The sequence below is a fragment of the Fusarium poae genome, chromosome 3 (assembly GCF_019609905.1).
Source record: "Fusarium poae strain DAOMC 252244 chromosome 3, whole genome shotgun sequence".
NCBI lineage: Eukaryota > Fungi > Ascomycota > Sordariomycetes > Hypocreales > Nectriaceae > Fusarium > Fusarium poae.
Window position 1 is genome coordinate 4,823,374 of NC_058401.1, and position 23,822 is coordinate 4,847,195.

The 23,822-nt window shown below is 48.6% G+C and overlaps 9 protein-coding genes across 9 annotated transcripts; 5 read left to right on the plus strand and 4 right to left on the minus strand.

Annotated features, from left to right (window-relative positions):
- Positions 1-52: 52 nt before the first annotated feature.
- FPOAC1_009029 (uncharacterized protein) lies at positions 53-1,075 on the minus strand (the record flags this gene model as incomplete). The annotated part of the gene is made up of 1 exon (XM_044853460.1): positions 53-1,075. One exon carries the CDS (start codon positions 1,073-1,075, stop codon positions 53-55), a length of 1,023 nt encoding a protein of 340 aa, XP_044706130.1.
- Positions 1,076-2,164: 1,089 nt separating this feature from the next.
- Positions 2,165-4,147, minus strand: FPOAC1_009030 (uncharacterized protein; the record flags this gene model as incomplete). Its single annotated transcript, XM_044853461.1, has 1 exon — positions 2,165-4,147. One exon carries the CDS (start codon positions 4,145-4,147, stop codon positions 2,165-2,167), a length of 1,983 nt encoding a protein of 660 aa, XP_044706131.1.
- Positions 4,148-5,133: 986 nt separating this feature from the next.
- FPOAC1_009031 (uncharacterized protein) lies at positions 5,134-5,739 on the plus strand (the record flags this gene model as incomplete). Its single annotated transcript, XM_044853462.1, has 2 exons — positions 5,134-5,181; positions 5,239-5,739. 2 exons carry the CDS (start codon positions 5,134-5,136, stop codon positions 5,737-5,739), a joined length of 549 nt encoding a protein of 182 aa, XP_044706132.1.
- A 1,306-nt stretch (positions 5,740-7,045) lies between these two features.
- Positions 7,046-7,570, plus strand: FPOAC1_009032 (uncharacterized protein; the record flags this gene model as incomplete). The annotated part of the gene is made up of 1 exon (XM_044853463.1): positions 7,046-7,570. One exon carries the CDS (start codon positions 7,046-7,048, stop codon positions 7,568-7,570), a length of 525 nt encoding a protein of 174 aa, XP_044706133.1.
- A 1,006-nt stretch (positions 7,571-8,576) lies between these two features.
- Positions 8,577-9,500, plus strand: FPOAC1_009033 (uncharacterized protein; the record flags this gene model as incomplete). Its single annotated transcript, XM_044853464.1, has 1 exon — positions 8,577-9,500. The coding sequence occupies one exon, from the start codon at positions 8,577-8,579 to the stop codon at positions 9,498-9,500; it is 924 nt and encodes a 307-aa protein (XP_044706134.1).
- A 426-nt stretch (positions 9,501-9,926) lies between these two features.
- On the minus strand, positions 9,927-10,491 carry FPOAC1_009034 (uncharacterized protein; the record flags this gene model as incomplete). The annotated part of the gene is made up of 2 exons (XM_044853465.1): positions 9,927-10,165; positions 10,221-10,491. 2 exons carry the CDS (start codon positions 10,489-10,491, stop codon positions 9,927-9,929), a joined length of 510 nt encoding a protein of 169 aa, XP_044706135.1.
- Positions 10,492-11,009: 518 nt separating this feature from the next.
- POL2 (DNA polymerase epsilon catalytic subunit) lies at positions 11,010-17,849 on the plus strand (the record flags this gene model as incomplete). Its single annotated transcript, XM_044853466.1, has 4 exons — positions 11,010-11,617; positions 11,665-11,810; positions 11,999-17,697; positions 17,751-17,849. 4 exons carry the CDS (start codon positions 11,010-11,012, stop codon positions 17,847-17,849), a joined length of 6,552 nt encoding a protein of 2,183 aa, XP_044706136.1.
- A 1,700-nt stretch (positions 17,850-19,549) lies between these two features.
- On the plus strand, positions 19,550-21,554 carry FPOAC1_009036 (uncharacterized protein; the record flags this gene model as incomplete). The annotated part of the gene is made up of 2 exons (XM_044853467.1): positions 19,550-19,793; positions 20,161-21,554. The coding sequence occupies 2 exons, from the start codon at positions 19,550-19,552 to the stop codon at positions 21,552-21,554; spliced, it is 1,638 nt and encodes a 545-aa protein (XP_044706137.1).
- A 2-nt stretch (positions 21,555-21,556) lies between these two features.
- Positions 21,557-23,560, minus strand: FPOAC1_009037 (uncharacterized protein; the record flags this gene model as incomplete). The annotated part of the gene is made up of 1 exon (XM_044853468.1): positions 21,557-23,560. One exon carries the CDS (start codon positions 23,558-23,560, stop codon positions 21,557-21,559), a length of 2,004 nt encoding a protein of 667 aa, XP_044706138.1.
- Positions 23,561-23,822: the final 262 nt, after the last annotated feature.

The window sequence follows — 23,822 nt, forward strand, 5'->3', positions numbered from 1 at the left end:
ATAAGTAGCCTCTATCCAATTGATATTCTTTTCTTTAGATGTATTGGTCAACTTAATCGGACCACACCTTGTAAACGGTTCTAGCCCCGTATGTCTCTCCCTTCTTGAGCAGGACCTGGTTCTTCCACTCTGGTACGTTGGCCGCGTTGACATAACGAGCAGGCTCACAGCAGAAACCAGCTCGGGCCTTGCGAGCAGGCAGACCGTTGACAGCGGGCACGTTAATGCCGGCTCCAGTGTAGATCTGGAAAGTTGGCTCGGTGCTGTAGACTTCAAGGTTGATGCCGGAGCCAGAGTGGTGGGCCTTGACGTTGAGGTTCAGGGGTTGGCTGCGGGTGTCGAGAGGCACAGATGAAGGATCTGTGTTGAGGACGAAACAGTGGTCAATGTTGGGCTCTTGAGGACCCAGAGTGAAAGTCTCGTTGGCAGTGACGCCAGGGAAAGACTCGATTTTTCCAGTGGGGATGAGGTCATCGCCAACAGCGAGGTAGCTGGCTGTAGGGAGAGTCATCTCTGTGTCGGCGATGGTCTCCTTTCCGCTGGGGTTGAAGTAAGAGTGGTTTGTCATGTTGATAACTGTCTCATCAGCACCGCCAACGAGCTTGGCCTCGTACTCCATGGCGAGAACAGTGGCATCCTTGCCATCGACCTTTTGTGTGCCTGTTGTGTAAGTAACAGTGACCTCTACAGTACCGGGGTATCCCTCATCGCCATCCTCGCTAGTAAGCTTAAAAGCAACACTCTCTCCGCCCTCCAGACCCTCAACACCAGGAACCTCGCGGATGCCAACGGGCTTGGGGCCGTTCCAAACGCGAGTGCTCCAGCCAACTCTACCACCGTGGAGATGGTTCTTTCCATCGTTGGCGGCGAGAATAACTTCCTTGCCATTGAGGCTGTCAATGCGAGCGTCCTTGATACGGTTGGCAACACGGCCAACGGTTACGCCAAAGTAGGGAGAGTTGTGCTTCTCATAGTCTTCTTGGGTGGGAAAGCCTTGAACGATGTTGACGCCGTTGACGACAAGAGATTGAATAATGGCGCCGAGGGGCAGGAAAGTGATTGAAGAGTCAGCCATGATGACCGTTGTCAAGTTTTTGGGTTGAGTTGAGAATATAGATCTGAATGGAGGTGGAGTGGGTTATTGAGTGGTTTATATGGACAGTTGGTTGTTGAACAGAGCCAACGATGATGAAAATGAACAGGTAACGCAGAAGACAAAATCGAGGTGTGATCTGAGATGCAGTCCGGCTGGTTTTATATAGGTACGTATTTGTTTGTGTCTACTGTGCTGTGCTATGCTGTATAACACACCTAGCTAGGAATGGGATTTGGGATAAATGGGAGAGTTTGGGGGGCCCATCATGATACTCCATCTCACGACTTCAGGCTAAACTGCAAATGGGGTCATGAGCCACTAGGTAATTGTTTCTATTCTATGTCAATCATGTCGATAGACCAATTAACTATGCGCTGTTTTTCTATTTCTTCCTTTGAAACTTGTTGTCACGGGGGGGTATTCGGCCCAGCTCGACCGAAGTGAGTGTTTGAGTGCGGGGTGTTTGTGTCATGGGTGCTGCACTTTGCTCCATTAAGATCCCATATTGAGTGGTGCGGCTATGTAGCGAATTGTTAGTCCCGGGCTTGTGGTAGTGTTATGCAGTAGTGTTTTCAGTTATTGTTCCATATGTGAGGCTCAAAATAGACTATGTAAACCAACGCTTTGCTTTAGGTTGCTCTTTGGTTCGCGTACTCACGTATTGTTATCATGGTATATGTTATTAAAGACCACATGTGTCTATCTGTCTCTAACTGCCTAGATAGGTAAGCCATGGCTGTTATTATGGAGTTGGGCCCATGAGTTGGTTCCACAACTGGCAGCCCATGTATCTATGCCGGTAGCTAGGTACCTAGGTATCTATGTAAGCAAATATCAAAAGCCAGAATCACAATAGGCTAATCTTGGATAGAATAGGCAGACGGTCAAATGTCAATAATGTACGTGTTGGTATCATCTTATATATATACGTGAGAAAATGTACCCAAACTATAGTATCAACTTTTTGTAGCTCTGAAAATGCTATCAAAAATCAAAATCGCGACAGTGGTATCTTAATGTAGTAATAAATAGAAATTCCAAATCGGTTCCCCTTCATGAGCCAACATTTTACCATTCCAGGCGGTCGTCGCAGACCAGCTTGACATCGAATCGTTCGTTGCCCTTCCAGACCTGTCCAGCAGAGTTGCAACCGGCCACAATCGTGCGCAGATCACTAATCATGCCTCCGGGGCCACTAGCAAAGACTGTCGTGGGACCGGTGATGGTGTTACCCACAAAGTCGGTGATAAGCTTAGGAAGGTTGGGGTGACGGTCCTCGTCCTCGATACCTTGTCCGATCTTACGGACGGGGACATCAGTCCCGCAAGCACAGCTCTCATCAATCACGTCAGACGCCGAGGACGTAGATGAGGCAACTGGTCTGGAAGTATCCTTGGCATCCTTCTCGTCTTCCACCTGGACCTTGGAGCTGGTCCTGCTACTAGCGTCTCGTGTAGCGAAGACTCGGATCTTGAGGTTGAGGGCCTTTCGGGCTTGTTGCAAAAGATCCATCTCTTGCTGAACCCACTCGGCGTCCGTGGCGTGGCGGATGGCCCAGATGAGTTCAATCTTGCGGTCTCGGGAGATGGGTGATCGGGCGAGCTCGAGGAGGACAGGGAGGACATAGGCAATACCAGTACCACCAGCAACACAGACAATATTGGTGTCGGGCGCAACGTGGTCCATGGTGGTCTCACCATATGCGCCAGTGAGGATGACAGAGGTAGTGGCTGTCTCAGAAGCTTGGAACTTCTTGGCGGCCAGCTGGGCCATCTTCTTGGTTTCACCTCCTCGGGCGCGCATAATGTACGAATGCTTCACAACGCCGTTCTCGACGTAAGGAGCATTGATGGGAGTGAAGGGGTGAGATTGCCAGATACTGCTTTCGGTGAAGCAGAGGAAATAGTGCTGACCAATCTTCCAAGGGTCCTGGTCGTTCTGGAGATCGAATCGCAGAATATCACCGTGCTCCTCATCAGGGAACCTAGTGATAGTGGCCTGAGCGGCCTGGAAACCCATGTTGCCAGAGGGAAGGTGATGGTAGTGGAGGTAAGCGGTTCGAAGGAATCGGAAGCCACGGTCAATGAACCAAAGGATAAGAGATGGCAGCAAAAAGCACTTGAGCAGATTCCAGTGAGCCCAGCAGGCACCAATGTAGACCATGGCGAGGACGTAGTGAGACTTGCGGAAGAACTCATAGCCCGTAAGGCGAATTCCCCAGGGTGTGCTACCAACGAGCAGAAGAAGGAGCAGAGTCATTGCCACGACACCCCATATCATGTATACCTGGGTAATCCATGCAGCGGCAACGTCGGGCTGAGGCTGATATAAACGGATCTCGACAACACACCAAGCAATGGTGTGAAGGGCGCTTTGGACGAAAATAACATAACCTAACCAGCGGTGCATAAACATGAAGCTCTGGTAGGGTACACCAGTGACGAGAGACAGGATAGACTCTCGGCTCGCTAACAGAACAGATAGAGGAGTTAATGCATACGCAAGGATGCCAAGTCGATCGGACCAAGGACCGAGAGAAGTGCGAGTGTTGTACACTCCAGGCATGTTCTTGACAGGCGTGATCCAAGTATGATACGTCATGCCGACAAAGCTCCAAATAGTGAGGTAAATCACAAGAGCTGTGAGTACAGCAACTTGGAAGCGGGTAGTTCGGCCGAAAATGGCGCGGCAAGCATCCGGGAGAAGATATCGTCTAGTGAAGGAGGCGATGCTGCGACGAAGCTTGGTGAGACCTGCTTTAGGGTTCGCACCAGAAGCGATTGCAGGGGCTGAAGGTTTGCCGACGAAGCGAAGAAGTGCCCAGATGAAGATGATTCCGAGGATAGTAGCCCAGAGGATTGCACTGTAGAGCATGCCGTAGTCGTGGGCGCTATAGACGAGGTCAAGATACTCGCAAGAGCCCTTGTCGTTTGTGCAAGGAAGGGCACGATCAGCATATCCCCAGTGAGGAATAAGCGTTTGAGCATCGCTCATGTTTTGGATGTGGCGAGCATCCAGCTCGTTCAGAGCCACCATTGCGGTGTTTGTCATGGTTGTGGTAGTTGAACCTTGACTACTGGTCCATGAGACAAGGCAATATATTAGAGTAAAGGATGACCAGCAACCAAGGAAGGATGGAGAGAGACAGGAGTGATGGATGTCAAGTAAAACATTAAACCAGAGGACGTGATAGCATTAGATACAAATAGGAACCGCTCCTCCTTGCCGAGACCAGATGGATAATTAACCAAGACTAGGTACCTAACAAGGTAAAGAAGGAAAAGACTCCACCGTCCATTAGTTGACCTAGTTGAGCATGTTTGAAGTGTTGGAAATATTGTGGACGGAATAGTTAGAGGGAGCCCTTTCGGAGGGTCTTGGCCCGGAAACCAACCCATATCGAGTAAATGTTTCCTGATTACTTGCTCAATTAAAGGATTGGTCGGAAGTACTATTATGTAGCAGATCCAGAACGTGGTAGGGGGAAAAGAAGAACCCTGAAGGATCTGATGAAGCAATTGAGGCGAAAGATTTAGAGTTGAGCAGGAATGAGCATGTTTTACCAGGATTAACGATTCAAGATCCACTAAAGACTCTAAAAAGACTCCAAAAAAGACTCCACAAGACCGCATTCCGAGACTCATCACTATCAATTTGAGCTGATTATCAACTCCCATATCTCGCCATTAAAAAAATACTATCTATATTCGGGTCTAGCCAGGTCATGGAATAATATCCCCTCATTAATAACCTCCTCTTCCCGTGGCAAGAGCATCATACATCAACCTCGTTCCCACCGTTGATATAGCTTCTTAATTCTCCGACTTACAATTCCCCTCACAAGTCCCAAGACTCTTGGAACCAGCTCAATCATTCTCAGTGGACCACCTCAACTCCTGGCTTATTTACTTTACTTATTATCCCGGGGACAACCATTCATTCTCTGACTCAATTCTCCATATTCCGCTCCAACTCTTTCCTGATCTGCCATTGCCAATACTTCAAGTCAGACATATTCATCAGCAGAACCACCAAATATGGACCACGGAGCTATGGGCGGCGATGGCGCGGCCTGCAAGGTCGAGGTAATGAAGCACTCAACCCAAGATTCCACCAATTGATATCCATCTAACGAGTCTCAGATGTTGTGGAATTGGAACACGATTGACGCGTGCTTCCTTGCATCATCTTGGCAGATCAAGAATCAAGGCATGATGGCCGCTACTTGCATCGGCGTTATCCTTTTGGTAATTCTCGTCGAGTTCTTCCGTCGTCTAGGAAAGGAATATGATGCTCTCCTCCAGCGCGGCTTCCAGCGCCAAGCTACGACTCACAGCGTTGCTCTCGCCGCCGCCGGATGCACGGGAGCAGTTGTGCCCACACGACAGACTTTGACCTACCGAGCATCACCTCTCCAGCAGTTTATCCGCGCCTTTATCCACGCCGCTACCTTTGCAGGAGCTTACATTGTCATGCTTTTGGCCATGTACTTTAATGGCTACGTGATTATCAGCATTTTTATCGGTGCCGGCTTGGGCAAGTTCTTTTGCGACTGGCTTGTCGTGAGAATCGATATGGACGGTTTGGAGGGCCCAGAGGACAAGTCAAAGGGAATCGAAGAGACCACTGTGTGCTGTGGTTAGACGTGAATATGGATGGGGAGGTGGATTATTTGATTGAACAGTTGAGATACACATGCCTTTTGCATCATGAGTTGTTATTTAGCGATACCCAGCAGAAACACTTAGAGTTGAATACCTATATTCAGGAATGATGGTTACCTGACGTTGATTTAAAGTTGGTGGAAATGCACTACTAATAAGCATACGTTCTATGCTTCAGCTCTCAACCTTTCAGCCTATTTATCAACTTATGAACCATGCAGACTTTCATATATGGCGATTAGGCCTTGTTCTCAACGTACAGCCAAAGCACAAGATTATGCAAGTCAAGCCAAGCCTATTGCAATGATGCAGGTTAGGCATGGCACATGAGATTGCAATGCTCCTGTAATGTTTCACAAAACTCATGACATGTTTCATGATGAGTAGTTAATATAAACATTTCAGATTATAATTTTTCATTAACCCTGTAAAGGCAGAACAACCCGATAATTGTTAAAACGGGGCATTTGACTGGTCCCTTGAGCTGTTAGTCTCTGATATTATCGTTTGCCTACTTAGGTACAAGACTATTGTGTCATAGGTATGTAAGCTGGGACCAAACACAACTGGGAACGCGATTGTTTAGAGCAACATTGTCTAACTAAAATAGGATATCCAATCGTTGACGATTCAAATCTAACTTGACACTGAAGCTGAGGACAAGGATGACGATCTGGTCTAGGCCGGCACCTGTTTGGTGTTGCACAATAGTATGGAGTAGTACTAAACTAGTGGGGTTAGTAGTAGTTAAAACAAACTCGAAATAACTTGCTCATATATCTCTCACATTGCAGAGTACAGAATCTAGCTCAAGCATTCGTTTCTCAAGATTGTAGATGGTGTCTATATTTCTTTAGCATCTTTCCACCGCCAGGAGAAAATAGGCTGAAATTGTCAAGGGGCTGTCTTAAAAGGCCCGTGTCGAATCTGTAATTCGGTAGCGGATCGAATGTTGATAACAAAAAGTCAGAGCGGTCTGGGACGAGAATGGTGGCTTCTTACGCTCTGGTAGAATCACATTAATAAATACGTGCTCAATCCAGCTCCAGCCAACTCATGACCTGGGGTGATTTACAATAAACAGCCCCAGTCGCCGTCAGATTGACCACGCCATAGATCATCAATACACCATTAGTTACTACAAAGACCGTGTATAGTAATAGTTATCATTCACAACGATATTTGAAGTTGTCACTGTTCACTTGGTCTTTGTTTTTTTCCCCCTTCCTATAACAAATATCATTCCAGAATCACTGTTCTGAACTATACTCAACAAACCCCCATCATGTCTTCATACTCTTCCAGTATACCAAGTTCCTTCTCAGCATCACCAACTTCAAGCTTCGCGTCGCTGTCCTTCAGTAGCCAGTCCTCTTTCTCGTCAAGAGAAGGTGGAACCGTCAACGATGAAATCGACATGATCAAAACATGGTTCTCGGTACTAACCGACACCGAGAGAGCATCTGCTCTCGACTCTATCGCCGAACTGCCAAGCCTACGAGAAATCGAGCCCTTGATCCAAGCACTCAAGGACCGTAAGAAAGAGCTGTGGAAGCAGCAACAAGAGCTCATTATTCAACCACCAGTGAAGCCCAAGTGGATTATGCCGGCGTTCCCACACAACTCCCAAGATCCTCGATGGGCAGCTAAATGGCTTCGAGCTCTAAGGCTGCATAAATACGAGCAGTCTCTGGTAGGGTTGTCTCCAGCTCAAGTATCACGTCTGGAAGACGAGGACTTGCAGAAACTTGGTATTGACACTGTTGGTGCAAGAACCAAAATGCTTCGAGTGAGTATCCTCAGAGTTTGAAGTGGTGTTGGTCTAAACCAACTAACATTGTGCAGGCAATTCACACCAGATAGAATACCCGGTATTCTGTTTGTTTTCTATTGTACACAATCAAACGGCCAACTGGCTTGGTCATGCCCATTTCATTATAACCACCCAAGAGGCGGACATTCATTGTTGGACATTTTGGCTTAAATCAGGACTTGGTTATGAACAAAAGCGTTGCCATCGCCAATACCATAATGTTAAAGCTTAGTAGGTAGCATGCAAAGGCGAGATCAAAGTATTCAATACCTGTTTGTTGGCCTGATCTAGCATTAGTGGTATTTGGATTAGTACCTAGGTGGTTTGACTACTGGGAATTAGTGGCGTTGGGGTATGAACTTAGGGGACAAAGAGCTACTTATAAGCTCCTTGTATCCGGAAGCTGGCGCAAAGAGAATATCCTTCACATATTTTCCGACTGAGTACCAAGATAGATACTCATACACTATTGAGATATTGAACTATATTTTTGCCTTTTATTACCGTATTGGTATGATGTTGTATCTAAAATAGTGACTAGCGGCAGATCTACGATCCGATGCTCATTAGGTATGAATCCAACGTGACCTCAGCATTCGATGCAACGCTGAATTCCCATGTGAATCACGAGGTTTTAACTTAGTACTCACAATTGTTTCTTGGTACCTGCCACGCAGGAGCCAGTAACTCCATCCGTGATACCTAGGTAGGTACCTCTAATGTCCTAATCTTAGTACCTACAAGAATCCGACCCTCAAACGAATTGTACTTGAATTCTCCCTTACGCCTCCCTTTTTGATCTACCCTGCAGTACCTTAGTAATTTGGTACTTGCCTAAGTTGAGTTACCAAGTGATAGCAGGTGGTCTTGCGCAACTCAACTGCGACCGGCAAGACCAAAAGCCAATAGACTCAGTCCAGTCCCATCAACTCAGCGGACCCATCCAAAGTATCTCACTCACTACATCCATCAAACTGAGGCTCATCAACACAAACAATGAACCATGACAACCGCGTCACCCCAAACAACTAATACGGCAAAACGCAAGCGAGGAGAAGAATCTTGGGCATCATATACACAATTCACTTTCCAGCTTGATCCCCTATCGTTTGCCTTTCCCTCTGCTTCTGCTACTACACAGACTGAGGATGGCAGCAACAGCCCGCGGTCATGGGTCACCCACAAGTTCCGTGGGCTCGCACTGGAAAGTGGGGGCGGGGCAGCAGCCGTCAGCAGTGAAGACACCGATAATCTCATGGACGAGTCGATGAGGAAGCGTCAGAAGTCGGATGAAATCATGAGAGAGGCCGAGACCAATCCACACCCGACTGTGCAACAAGTTGTCGACCTCGATGGAAACTTTGTGTTGGCTCCCGATGAACCACTGCCGAGTATAGAAAGCTGCGTTCATGTACAAGCACGGCAACCACAGCAGCAACACCTACAAAAGCAAACGGCCGGCAGCCTGCAACATGCATATCCTTCCATAAACAGGCTATCCGAATCCAAGTCAAGAGTCAAGAAGAGAACAGCATCACCGCCACTTCGCATAAAACGACCATCACGGCGCCCCCTTGACGACTCTGATGAGGACGAGGTCCAAATTGTTGATCCCGTCAGGGCCGCACTGACGTGGCACGAAGACGAAATCACCATCTACGACCCCGAAGATGAGGACGACGATGGTGTTGGAATCAACGGAATTGGCTTCAAACCTACCCCCGCTCTTGCCCAAGCCCGCGCCAAGAAGCGGAAGCAGCAAATGGCTGAATATCGTAAACGAGAAGAAAGTGATGCACGAGCTCAACGCAGCCAACGTAGAGGTTGCGGCTCAGGAGTCAAGCTCAAATCGGAGGATCAGTCACCGCCGAGAAAGGTCAGATTTACAGACACAGATGCTTCCAACATTGCCATCACTACAGGATAACGACATCATTTGGGTGCTTATTTGGGCTTGGTAGCATGGGTTGGTTGGACGCTAGGGACGGTTATAGACATTTTTTACGGTTACGCAGGCGTTTGCAATTTTATCTGATGGGAGGTGGTATCTCGATGGTCAACACACACTTTTAAACCCTTTTTGATGGTTTAGCATTGGGCGAAGCCTAACAATTGCTGGGGAATGCATCAAAGGCCTCGCCATGCCATGCCCCTTTTATACGTTACTCTTCAAGAGATCATTTGGTTGGTGCAATTTGGAAGCAAACTCATCCAAGAAGCCCTGCACTTTCTCCTTTTTGTCAGGGAGATATTTGATTTTTACACTTGTTATTTTACCTACGTTTCGTAGCTATACCCAATGCACAAGATATACTCTTACACACAAATAGTACACGGCAGCTCAGTTTGATGGTCACCAGACCTTGTACCATGGTTTCGCCGTCGCCTTCTTTTCAGCCTCCAACTTATCGTGCTGCCGTCTTGCCTCCTGTATCTTCCTTGCCTGGTCCCTCCTATTCTCTGATACCACTTCGATATGTCGTTTCATCTGGCGACGTTCCTCGCGGCGCAGGTATTGGCACCATTCGTACGATGCCATGCTTCCAAGCACAAAGACTCCAACGGCCCAGTTTGCAGCACTACCAGCGTTTCCTACACCTATTTTAGACCATGTCCGTTGCTACAAGTTTTTTTGTAACCAACTGACCTTTAACAACGAACCTCAATCCTCCAATGCCAGCACCAGATGCAATTCCCGTGATGAAGCCTTGGCGAGCGCACGGGGTATTCGCAACATTGGCAAAGTCGTCCTTCTTGATCATAGACACGGCCTCAGAAATAGTCGGTCGAGTATTCGTCGATGTCGCACCATTTTCGCCGTTGGTCGTGGCAGCTCCGTTTTCCTCTATGGGTTTTGACCAGACATGCAGAGTCTTGTCGCCGGGCTGGGGTTGCCCTTCCTGTGGATTTGAAGCCATTCCGGGCTATATTTGCGACTCAATTGGTGACATCAAGGTTGACAATAGGTTAGACCTTGCTAAAAGTCGACTTTCTTCAACAAGCACGTACGATTGATTGATTGGATGGACCGATGACGCTCGACAAGCAAGGCTTGATCAGACTAATTGGTCTGTGCACGAGTCGTTGCTCTGTCGAATTTGTCCATTAAACTAAAGTGGAGTCATCGCGTCGCGAGGGCGCGTTTCAGCGCGTCTCACGCTTCCAATTTATGTACAAACCAATCTCGGTCAAGGCTTTACCTACCGTCCAGGGACGTCCTTCATTTACTTGTTCCCACAGATACGCTCCGCTCATTGTTGACTTTTCAAATCACATTTTTTTTCTTTCCCTCTCTCGACTATTTAATATCCGACTTGTTCTTTACCTTTTGTCTTCTAATCTCTTTCTCTTATGCCCATTGTTCACTCCTTCGCGTCGTCAACGGTCCCGTCAAACCACCCTCCTTTAGGGGAGACTCCCCACCAGGACACTCTCAATGCCTAACACAAGTCTTCGTCGCCCTCAAAAGGGCTTCCGAAGGGGAGGAAAGGTTGCCTACCATGGTAACCGTACACGCACGTTCGCGGCCTCGTCCAGGAACGAAGCCACATCGGCAGACGAGAAGTGGGAGCGGACACGGTTGGCGCACAGCATCGACGAGAACATGGGCTTTGCACGCTATGAGAGCGGAAAGAAAAGAGAAGGATGGCTGGTCAATATCCAACCCACGGCGATCGAGGACGAACGAATGCCTGGGGGCAGAGCCGCTGTTGACTGTTACTTCATCGAAGAGGACGGCTCTACCTTCAAAGCGACAGTAGAATTCGAGCCTTACTTCTTGATCGCTGTTAAAAAGGGACGTGAGCCCGAGGTTGAGGAGTGGGCCAAGAGGGTTCCTGGAGATGGTGTAGTCAAGTCGATCCGACGGGTTGAGAAGGATGATCTCAACATGCCCAATCACTTGCTAGGCTATCGAAGGACATTCCTCGAACTCAAGTTCGCCAATGTCAACGACCTTATGGCTGCGAGGAGGGACATCATGCCTATTGCGGAAAAAAATAAGAAGAACATGAATGCCATGGATGCTTATGCCGAAGTTGCAACGTGAGTAACTTCTCAGGACCTGGCAGGGACACGCTAACAAGACACAGGCACGGGAACGGTAATTTTGACCTTTTTGACGACTCACGAGACGACGATAGAAACATGAACAGCGCACTTTCCGATGCCAGCGACTTTATTGTCGATATTAGAGAGTATGATGTGCCATACCATGTACGAGTAATGATAGATTTGGGTAAGTCTTTTTCTGTTCTGCAGTTCCTTCCTACAAGCTTTACATGATGTTTGCAACCAAGTATTTGCTACTTCAGAGCCTTTTTAAGGCCATGAGACCACTATTCACCATTGCCCTGATTATTGCTTCTTTACACACCTTTATCGTTGCTTCGCTCTTGCTGTGCACCTGCTTACCAAGACAAACAGATATACGAGCCGGTAAATGGTACTTTGTAGAAGCCAAACACGGCGTCACAAAGATCTACCCCAACGAAGAGAGATCACTGCCGGCGGACCCCGTGGTAATGGCGTACGATATTGAAACATCGAAGCAGCCCCTTAAATTCCCCGATGCTGCCTCTGATCAGATCATCATGATCTCGTACATGATCGACGGCCAGGGATTCTTAATTACGAATCGTCAAATCCTCTCAGAGGACATTGGCGATTTCGACTACACCCCTAAGCCAGAGTATCCAGGTCCCTTCATGATTTTCAATGAGCCCGATGAAAAGTCTTTAATTGAGAGATTCTTCCTCCACATTAAGGAGGCCCGGCCAACGGTCATCGCTACTTACAACGGTGACTTTTTCGATTGGCCCTTTGTGGAAGCACGAGCTAGTATCAATGGAATCGATATGTACCAAGAGATTGGCTGGAAGAAGGACAGCGAGGACCAGTACAAGTGTGCCTATAGTGTGCACATGGACTGTTTCCATTGGGTTAACCGAGATTCTTATCTTCCCCAAGGTTCTCGTGGTTTGAAAGCTGTTACCGTTGCAAAGCTCGGATACGACCCAGACGAACTCGATCCTGAACTGATGACGCCGTATGCGACTGAACGACCCCAAACACTCGCTGAGTACTCCGTGTCAGATGCCGTTGCAACGTACTATCTTTATATGAAATATGTTCACCCCTTCATCTTCTCTCTCTGCACGATTCTGCCGCTGAGCGGTGATGAAGTGTTGAGAAAGGGAACGGGTACCCTCTGCGAAATGCTGCTCATGGTGCAAGCTTATCAAAGAGAAATTGTGCTTCCGAACAAATATATCACACCGAAAGAAGCCTTCTGGGAGGGGCATCTTCTCGATTCGGAAACCTACGTTGGTGGTCATGTCGAAAGTATTGAAGCAGGAGTGTTCCGAGCTGATATCCCGGTGGACTTCGCTGTCGACCCTGGAGCTATTGACGAGCTTCTAACCGATCTCGACGCCGCTTTGAAGTTCGTGATTACTGTGGAAGAGCAGAAGAAATTCGAGGATGTGGAGAACTACGACGAAGTCAAAGCCCAGATTGTCGAAAGACTCAACAAGCTCAAGGAAACGCCCAATCGTCACGAAAAGCCCTTGATCTACCATCTTGACGTCGCCTCCATGTACCCCAACATCATGACAACGAACCGACTGCAACCCGATTCCATGATTCAGGAGTCTGACTGCGCCGCTTGCGATTTCAACCGACCTGGTAAAACTTGTGACAGGCGAATGCCGTGGGCTTGGAGAGGTGAGTATATCCCTGCAAAGCGAGATGAGTACAACATGATTCGGCATGCTCTCGAGAACGAGAAGTTTCCTGGAAAATTCCCCAGCTCTCCCATGCGACCGTTCCAGGACCTGAGTGCAGACGAACAAGCCGCTCTTGTGCGAAAACGTCTTCAACTGTATTCACAAAAGGTCTACCATAAGATCCACGACTCAACAACCATTGTCCGAGAAGCAATCATTTGTCAACGAGAGAACCCCTTCTATATCAACACTGTACGAGACTTCCGTGATCGTCGATACGACTACAAGGGTAAGGCAAAGGTGTGGAAGGGAAAGACATCGACTTTGCAGTCCTCTGGTGCACCTCAAAGCGAGGTTGATGCCGCAAAGAAGATGATTATTCTGTACGATTCACTACAACTGGCCCACAAGGTTATTCTGAACTCTTTCTATGGATACGTCATGAGAAAGGGATCTCGTTGGTACTCACTCGATATGGCTGGCGTTACTTGTCTGACAGGTGCCCACATCATTCAAATGGCTCGACAACTTGTTGAACGGCTTGGACGACCTCTGGAACTAGATACTGATGGTATTTGGTGTATGCTTCCAGCAACCTTTCCCGAGAATTTCTCGTTCAAGCTCAAGGGCGGGAAGAAGCTCAACATTTCATACCCCTGTGTCATGCTTAACCATCTTGTTCACGCCAAGTTTACGAATCATCAATATCAGACGCTTGTTGACCAGAAGACTCTCAAGTATGAGACACACAGCGACAACTCTATTTTCTTCGAAGTCGACGGCCCCTACAAGGCCATGGTTCTACCAACGTCAAAGGAGGAGGACAAGAATTTGAAGAAGCGATACGCTGTTTTCAACGACGATGGTAGTCTGGCTGAGCTGAAGGGGTTCGAGGTGAAGCGTCGTGGTGAACTGAAGCTCATCAAGATCTTCCAGCAGCAGATTTTCAAGTTTTTCCTCGAAGGAGAAACACTGGCTGACTGTTATGGAGCTGTTGCAAAGGTCGCCAACCGCTGGTTGGATGTGCTGCACAGCAAGGGTACAACACTGGCAGACGAAGAGCTGATGGAGCTTATTTCCGAGAACCGAAGCATGTCCAAGACCCTGGAGGAGTACGGCAACCAAAAATCCACCAGCATCACCACCGCCAAGCGTCTTGCAGACTTCCTTGGCGAACAGATGGTCAAAGACAAGGGATTAAACTGTAAATTCATTATCTGCGCTCGGCCCAAGAACGCACCTGTCACAGAACGAGCTATCCCCGTTGCCATCTTCTCCGCGGAGGAGTCAGTCAAGCGAACGTATCTGAAGAAATGGTTGAAGGAGGAGCCTACTGATACTGATCCTCGTGCACTCCTCGACTGGGACTATTACCTAGAGCGATTAGGCTCTGTTATTCAGAAACTGATCACCATTCCCGCAGCCCTCCAGAAAGTCCGCAACCCTGTCCCTCGAGTGCCGCATCCCGACTGGCTTCAGAGGAGAATCAACATCAAGGATGACAAGCTCAAACAGAAGAAGCTCACTGATATTTTCAAGAAGAGCCCACTCGGGGACATCACTAACATCAACGGCTCTGGAATGGAAGATGTAGAGGATTTTGGCAGTAAGCTTTTAAAGCCCAAACAAGTTGGGGCGATCATAGCATCCTCTCAGACCGCTACTGTTCAAAAACGGAAGTCTCCAGAGCCTGTGGAGAACCCTGATCCTATGTCTGCACTTCCCCAAGTTATGCCAAGTGCTTCGGAGAACTACGAAGAGTTCTTGATGTATCAGAAACAGAAGTGGAAAATCCAAAAACAGGCCAGAATTCGTCGACGACAGTTATTCGGTGACAGAAGAGGTGGAGCAGTGAACAACCTCCAACAGACGTTCATGAAACAGGCGCACACTACCTACATGAGCAACTGGCAGGTCTTGCATCTCAAAACAACTGAAACCCCTGGCATTGTCATGGCATATGTCTTAATCGATGCCAAGATTCACACACTTAAGGTCAACGTTCCTCGCCAAGTATTCCTCAACCTTAAGAGTAAGGATCTGCCTGATGTTGAGGTCGATGGCTGCGAAGTCGAGCAAGTCAACTACACTTTGCCCAATGGCCACCCTTCCAGTCATCTCTTCAAGTTGACTGTATCTGAGGATATTTACTTCAACGAAAGTGAGAAGTTCTCCCTGCTTTTCAACCACCCTAGTGTAGAAGGAGTTTACGAGAAGCAAGTTCCACTAAACATTCGTGCCGTTTTGCGTCTTGGAAACCAATGTACCATTGACGCATCGCAGCATGCTGTTCTCGGAAAGGGTCTCGAGCAAGGTTTCGACCTAGCAGGTCTAAAGCGGCCAGCCAAATCACGAACTTATCTCGACACCTCCCCATTGGCTTATATCTATATCTCGCACATCACAGCAGGCGAACGTCAAATCTTTGGTATCTTTTCTACTACCAACGACCAAGCCCACGTTGTCATCCTACAGAGGAATAAAGACACTGGACAGGATCTCCCCAACATTACTAGAATGTACTCTGAGATGCTCGCTCGACGACATGCCGAAGCAGCTGGTACGAACTGGCAGGACTGCTTCACTTATCAAGAAAAGCTGCACATCAAGATCACGCAAGTGACTACTCGACGTAAAGCTCATCTCGAAATTAGTGATGTCGTAAAGAAGATGCGTAAGGACGAGCCGAGACCACAAATGATGGTCATCCAATCCTCTCAGCGACAGCTTCTTATTCACGACATCCCAATCTTGGGCGAATTCCCAGTTCTCCCTCTCAAATATGATATCGCAGACAGCTCGTTGCCGCCCCTAGGCTGGCAGTCTGTTATCGCCAAACGCCTCGTCGGACATTACCTTGGTCTTGGATCGTGGATTCTGCACCTCACAGCCTTGGCTCGTTATGGTGATGTTCCTCTATGCAACCTAGAACGTGACGATCCTCGTTTCCTGATCGACATTGCTTACGCACGTCGCCTTCAGGCTAATGGTGTCGTGCTTTGGTGGTCCCCAGGCGCTCGTCCAGATCATGCTGGTTATGAAAAGGACGATCTTCTCGGTCCTCTCGATACCGTCAAGATGCCAAACATCAACAACCCCGGGACTTTCTCATCAGTCTGTATCGATCTTGATGTCCGAAACCTGGCTATCAATACAATTTTGACCTCATCCCTCATCAACGAGCTGGAAGGCGCTGACTCAGTCTCATTCAACCCTGCTGCTGATGATTCTGAGACGCTTGCTTCCGAGAATGCTTTCGCCAATGCTGGCGTGCTTGTGCTTCGTGAGATGGTCAAGGCTTGGTGGACTGAAGCTTGCCGCGGAAGTACCATGGCTGATGTTTTGGTGCAGCATCTTGTTCGTTGGGTTGAGAATCCCGACTCCTTCATGTATGACCGAGCCCTGCACTACTATGTGCAGATGATGTCTCGCAAAGCCTTCCAGCAGCTCATGGCTGATTTCCGCCGAGTGGGGTCTCAGGTCGTTTTTGCGAACGCCAATCGCCTCATTCTTCAAACTACCAAGGCCGAAGTTGGCAATGCATATGCGTACAGCCAGTATATCATCAAGTCCATCAAGAGCAAGCCGCTTTTCCACTTCATCGATTTGGAGATTAAAGAATACTGGGACTATCTTGTTTGGTACGACGAGTTCAATTATGGAGGAAAAGCTTGTCAAGAGGTTGTGGAGGCTGAGGAGCAGACCCTTGAGACAATTATGCACTGGCAGATGGCCACTTTCTTGCCAGCCCAACTCCAGTCAACCTTCCAAGACTGGGTCATTGAGTTTATTCAACTTATGCACCAGCTCAAGAGACCTCACCATGGCGATCCTGATGCCACACCTCGTCCGACGCAGTTGCCAAGTAGGGGCTTGGAAGAACATGAAGGTCAAATCATCCTGGGCAAGGCATTCGAGAAGCCTCTGAAGAAGGATATCATCGGTCTTCTCAACAGGCAGAAACGCGAGCAACTTCACCCTGAGCTGGCTGGCGACTACACATTCCCTAGCCTTCCCGGCTCTCATCTCAACCTAAGTAACCCTATCCTCGAGCTTGTCAAATCACTCATGCAAGTACTCTCCCTTGATAAGAACATCACTTTGGAGGCTCGTCTCCTTCGAAAGGAACTTTTGGCTCTGTTCGAAATCCGCGAGTTCTCGAAGGAGGGCACATTTGCCAATCCATCAGAGAGTCTGCGACTTTCCCAGGTATCTTGTGACAGCTGTACTATGATGCGAGACCTGGATCTGTGCAGAGATGAGGATCTGTTTGGTGAGGGTGCCGCATGGTGTTGTGGCTTCTGCGGGACTGAGTTCGACCGTGTCGCTATCGAAGAACGATTGCTGGGCATAGTAGAGAGTTGGGTCGTTGAATGGACAACCCAGGACCTCAAGTGCGTGCGTTGCGGCGCTTTGAGAATGAACGACTTTATGGAACACTGTACTTGCAGTGGAGAGTGGAAGGAGGTAGTATCACGCCAGGACGTGAGCAAGAAACTGGGAGTTATGAAGAGGGTTGCCAAGTTTTACGGGCTAAGAATGCTCAGTGATGTAGTAGAAGGATTGCATCAGGGTTTGTAAAGGAGTTTAAGCGGATATGCATGGAACAAGGAGTTGAGAAGGCACCAAGGGAACTGTAAGGGTTGCAGATATATAGATATACTTGTTTAATAGGATAATGATTGTAAGACCTCATTGGAATGAGCAAACCCATTTATGCTGAAGTCGTGCACTTCAATAAACATGCCTACTGATTTTTTTAACGATTCTCATTGTCAATCAATGCTGGTTGAGCTGAAGAGTACTGGATGTAAGAATACGTACTTGAATCTTGGAAGTAATTGCAACCCAATCTCTGAAGAGTTTGTTGATTATCTGTTACAGTTACTAATCACTGCAAGCCGGATGGCTTTTTTTATGATTATCTGTACCTATAAATAAATGGTGGTGACAAGGCTGATTCGCGGAAGGTGCCATGCCGCTACTGCCATGCCTGCACATGCAATCCTCCCCCCACCTTGGCAGTAGCAACTTGTACAGCCCGCAGGGGTATCAAATGTTAGCGCGAGACTTCATTTTGCCACATTGCCACCTACCCTCTATATATATAGCCTGCAGCCTAGCTCAGATGAAGACGTTAAACTGCTCAGAAGTTGAAGATCAATACCTCCTTTAGTATAGAAAAATAGCCTGATATATAGGTATATATATTAGCCAATCAAGAGTCCTCTGGCCAGAACTTGTAATGCGCTAACATTTGATACCCCTGCGGGCTGTAAGACGAAGGATGGAAGGGAGGTTCCTTCCCGGGGTAATGGTTCGCCTACACCTGCAGAGGCCGCCAGTATCTCATCTGCAAGGCAGCCGCCTTCTGACTTGTGACCAAAGAAGAAAGACCCGGCCCCAATCCCATTTTCTTTTTAAATAACCCCCCTCTATCTCCTCTTCATGTCTGCCCCCTCAATTGTTGCCTTGACGAAGCCACCTAGCAAATCTCACTCTCGTGCACTTTTAGTCAATAATGGATCATTTCAAACGGAAAGACCGCCGCGGGGCCGTTCATGTCCAGTCCAACGATCTCGGCCCCACAGTCCGGCACGGAACTCTTCCAGCAGTATCCATGCCTCCGGTTACAGCATTCTCGCCGATGCCGATGCCGATGCCGACACCAAAGACCACGGCTTCGTTTGATGTCCTGTCTTTTGGCTTTGAAACTCACCCAATGCAGTTAATGCAGTCTGAATTCACAGGCGACTACTATCGCTCTGCATCCCCTCTTAAATTAGACCTGGACTCCTATCTCAACTACGCCGAGGGGCCTGACAATCGAGAAATGAGTACCATATCTAGTATAAGTGCAGACACTTTCTCTTCTACAGGTTCCATGTTTTCTTCTTCTTCAACTGATACTGGCGATACATTGACCGTCCGGAACGGTCGAGGTCGTTCCAGAGGCCCCAGTCCTTGGAGTCGCAGCGGGCGAACTAAAAGCATTGATAATCCGACGCCTTCTTTTGTTTGTCTGGGTCCTCAGTGCCAGCTGGCTTTTTCTTCTGATAAAGAACTCAAATCTCATGTTAAATCTTCTCACACCCATATATGCAACTGGGCTGGCTGCGATCAACCTAGTTTCTCTACCAGGGACGGTCTCATCCACCACGTCAAAGTCCAGCATCTCGTCATTTGCCCATCCCCTGGCTGTACAGAAACATCATTCCAAAGCATTCGGATACTTCAGTCCCATATTTCTATGGCTCATCCCGAGGATGGGAAAGATGATGCAAAAGAGTGGGAACTTCCAATGAAAGCTGCCGACAACACGAAGAAAGACGACAGGTCGCCTTCAAGCAAAACACCTATTGGAACTATTACGTCGCGGAAACGAAAGAGTTGCGATCCTGAGGCAGAAATGGCTTTAGGCTTGTCTCAATCAAAACGTCACTGCCTGGATCGACTCCGCAGTGTTGTTGAGAAGCGAGCCAGAAAAAGTGCAGGTGAGTGTCTTAAATATCTTCTCTCTGGCATGTTATTACGTCGCACACTCTTCAAGTCATCAGCTCGTGTGAACGGCGGCAAGTTGACGGTACAAAGGTACGCCACGAAGTGCAGAGAGCCCTACAGACCTTGTTCGGGGACGAGCATCACGGCGTATAGAGACAACGAGTTTCCCGCTAGTCTTCGAACATGCCATACTCCCTTTCTTGTCACAGTACCTACCTCTTTGGGTCGGACCCCGCCACGTTGTGACTGTCACTCGAGGTAAATCGCCACAGATGAAAAGAATTTGTATCATGGCTCCAAATAAAATCTCTCGGGCTCGCAAGGTTCTAATCGTGAGCCACGTCCAAGACCTGATTCCAGCTAACTTTTCAACACTTGTCACTTTCGTGTTTGCCCAAGGAGAAATAAACAGAACCGTGACCTGGGCTCGCGGCCTAAGCAAAGACCACAAAGACGATATCTGTTCTGCCCGGAACCCTTATTTCTTCCGTGATCCTTGTATGGGCGATAGTATCGGCGTTACAGGGAACGGCGCATTTGACGATAGTACGGCTACACTCGGTCCTTGTATAACTGTTGGTGGTGGGAGTTACTGGCTGGGTAACTTCCATCCTTTCTTGGAGGCATACCAACAACTTGCGCAAGAAGTGCAGGTCGAGCATCCTTCCTCTCAAGATCGCAAGCGGTGTGTGGAGGAGGGGCACGATGCCATGGCGCAAGAGACAAGTTTCAGGCTCGGCAGACTTGAGGTGACATCAGGACTCAACCTCAAGACAACAAGAATCTCACACGATCCCTATTGGGGCGATTGTGATATGGACAAGCCCCTTGTTGTAACAGACTGGGCTCTTATAGGTTCTCGCACTTCACAGGCAAACATTCTCCGGCGGTTCCCTTCGGAGACTCTTCCACCGACCCAAGACCCTATCGTGACTACCACAACTGCTATCACGCCAGGCGCTGACGTTCTGTCCAGTGGTCGAACATCTGGATACCAACGAGGGCAAATCTGCGAGGTCCCTGCGTATGTTTCGGGGGATGAGAATCAAACCCTTAAAGCTACTAGAGAATGGTTTATCGAGGAGCCGTGGCCGCAGGATGATGAGGATGCCTGGATTCGCGGCGGCATTGGTGTCAACGGCGATAGTGGCGCAGGTGTCGTGGACGCCAATACTCACAGCCTCATCGGACAAATATGGGGTCGCAATAACTATTGGGGACCTGGACAGCGTGTCACCTACTTCACTCCCATCGCAGACATCTTCGACGACATTCAGGAAAAATGCGGGCAGGAGTCACGTCCTAGGCTTCCGCAGCATCGGGATGAAGCAAATTGTTTTCCTTTACATCCATCGTGCCGTCAATGCTTTGATCTACGAGCATACCTCAATAGCAGTAGAAGAAGTTCACGAATGTCGCTTCAAAGTATGATAATGGGCATAGGTGACGGCGACCAGGATCTCACCTCGATCGAGGCAGTTTCAGAGCTAGCTACACCAAGGGATTATCATCGCTATCCGGGAATAGAAGAGGCAGGTGCTTCTTTCAACGACATCGTCTCGCCAGCAGGGCCGAGTGGTTATCCCGGCACTCCTATGATCGCTGACATGAGGAGCCCCTATGCCACAGAATTGGATCTCGAGGATTTGTGGGGGCCAAAGGCTGGGAGCTCTACTCGAACTCGAAAGAGAACATCCAGTTTTGCCGTAGACACGGGGCCAGAAAGGTGGAAGAGGCTGAGAGCGGATGGCTGAGACTATCCCGCGAAGCCCCCTCGCGCCATCTTCTTAGCTCGAGCATCACGGCGGTTGTGATTTGCCCGAGACCCCTTATTTGCCTCTTTATTCTTCCTGGCCGATTCCGTTTCCTTCTCACCAGTAGGCCCTGCGATATTGCCTCCTCTACCGCGACCACGCCCTCGACCTCGGCCGCGGCCACCACCCCTACCACCCCTGGATGGGCCACCATCAGGATCACTTCCTTCTTCCCCTGATCCAGCTGGTGATGCTCGCCAAGAAGTGCGATCTATTTGCGCCTGTTGTCCACTAAATGCATACTTTGCTTCCAGTCGCCGCTTCTGCTGGGGGTTTCTCACAAGTATGAGAGCCCATCCCTCGATCGCTTCGTCGGTCATGCCAGTATCTTGTCTGAGTTTGGATCGTGGACTGCCACGTCTTGTCGCGGCATCTCGATCGAATAGCTTAGAGTCCATCTGGTAGGCGCGGAATAGTGCTTCTTCGTTACCGTCGCTCGCCGCATCAGCTTCCTGGTTGGATGCATCAACGGTGCCTCCCACATCATCAGCATCGTAAGTATCGTCACGTTCGTCATCATCAGAATCGAATGCTGCCAGGGCAGAGAGGATGGCCGATTTGTTCGGTGCGTTTTCTTTGTCTTTGAGCATTTCGTCGGCGCTTTTGCTGGGTTTCTTTCCAAAGGAGATCTTGGATACATCCATTGCGAGCCGGTCGAAATCATCGTCGTCAAACACATTATGCCGTGTAGGAACTTTGGGTGGAGTAGGTCGTGGTGCAAGATCTGTGTGTCTATTTTGGGGATGCGAAGACCTAGTCATGGTTAGCTGGGAATCAAAACGGCAAGATGCATCATACAAGGGTTCGCTGCGGTCCGCGTTGGACAAGTGAGGCGGTAAGGTCTCACTTAGCAGATTCGCAACGACATGTTCCACATTCTCCCCGTATTCATCAAGACATTTGGATACAAAGCCAGATCCAAGGTCAGGAAATAGATCCTGCACCTGCGTGATCTGACTCATCCGGTGAACGTGCATGTCAGCATCAGCTTCTTGCTGTGTCTCCTTTCCTTTTCCTTTGTCGACTTTTCGTCGCACCAGTCGTTTGGGACGAATCATTGCACCCTTTCTGTAGGCCTCGAGTGCTGTGAGTCGTTTCTTGAAGTTATCTGTTGCTGCTCCAGAATCTTCCGCCCTTCTCAGTAGAATCTTTAGTAGTGGAGTGTTGGTGATGAGTTCAGGAACAAGAGAGTCGTTGGCATTGAGAGGCCCGGCCTTGTGAGCATCAGCCGCTTCCTTGAGAGCATAGAGTTGATCGCTCAGCATAGACCACTTGGCTGGCTCAACATCTATAAGCCCGATAAGACATAGATAGGTGGTTGTCAATATCACCTTCCGTAGAGGTGGGTTCATGACTCGAAAGCACACAATAAGGGCGTCGAGGAAATCGGATCCCGCAAGAAATAAGGTGCAGGCATCTGGTGAAGCATGCAAAAGGTAGTTTAGTCGTATCAAGTGAGCCTCAACTATCTTCAAATCTCCCTTGATACCAGCCTCCAGCTGGGGGATAAGTTGTTTCTTTAACCCAGTAAGGCTCGCCTCTGTCACAGCAGTACGCTGCTGAAATAGTTGTGTAATAAGAGGTGCCGTAGCTTTCTGGGGGAATATTCTTGCAATATTTGCCAAGAATTCATAGTCGAAGAGCTGCGTAGGCGGAGACACAGAATAAACTCGTGAAGTGAGTTGGAAGACAGCTTTAGGTAGTGTCGTTGAGTAAGATTCTAGGACTGTGAAGCCTGACTCGGCCGTTTCTTCTGCAAAAGAGGAGAGAAACGTTGGGGTAGAGTCATCACGAGACAATGATGTCTTGAGGTCCTTTTCGGGGAGTGCGACCAGGGCACGGCAGATTGACGTCCAGGCTTGAAGAAGTGAATTCCACTCGCTAGAAGAGAGGTGTTGTCGCCATGATGATTTGGGGAAGGGTGCGAGGGGTGGTAAAGATGCCATCTTTATTGAGAGAACAATCAGAAAATTGATGTCTTTGACTTGTGAGTTTTGAGTCAAGGAGGAGCTGTTCTTATAAACTATTTGCTTATTAACACGACAAGAATCCGTATCGTGGCTCAAGCGTTTGGCATCGCCGGATGATTCATCAGAAAGTGGATTCTCACTGCCTGCAAGCTGATGGATGAGGTTGACTTGGAGAAGGTACAAAGTCGAATGACTGACCAATCAGCGTATCATAAGCTCAAGCACTAATCCATACGTG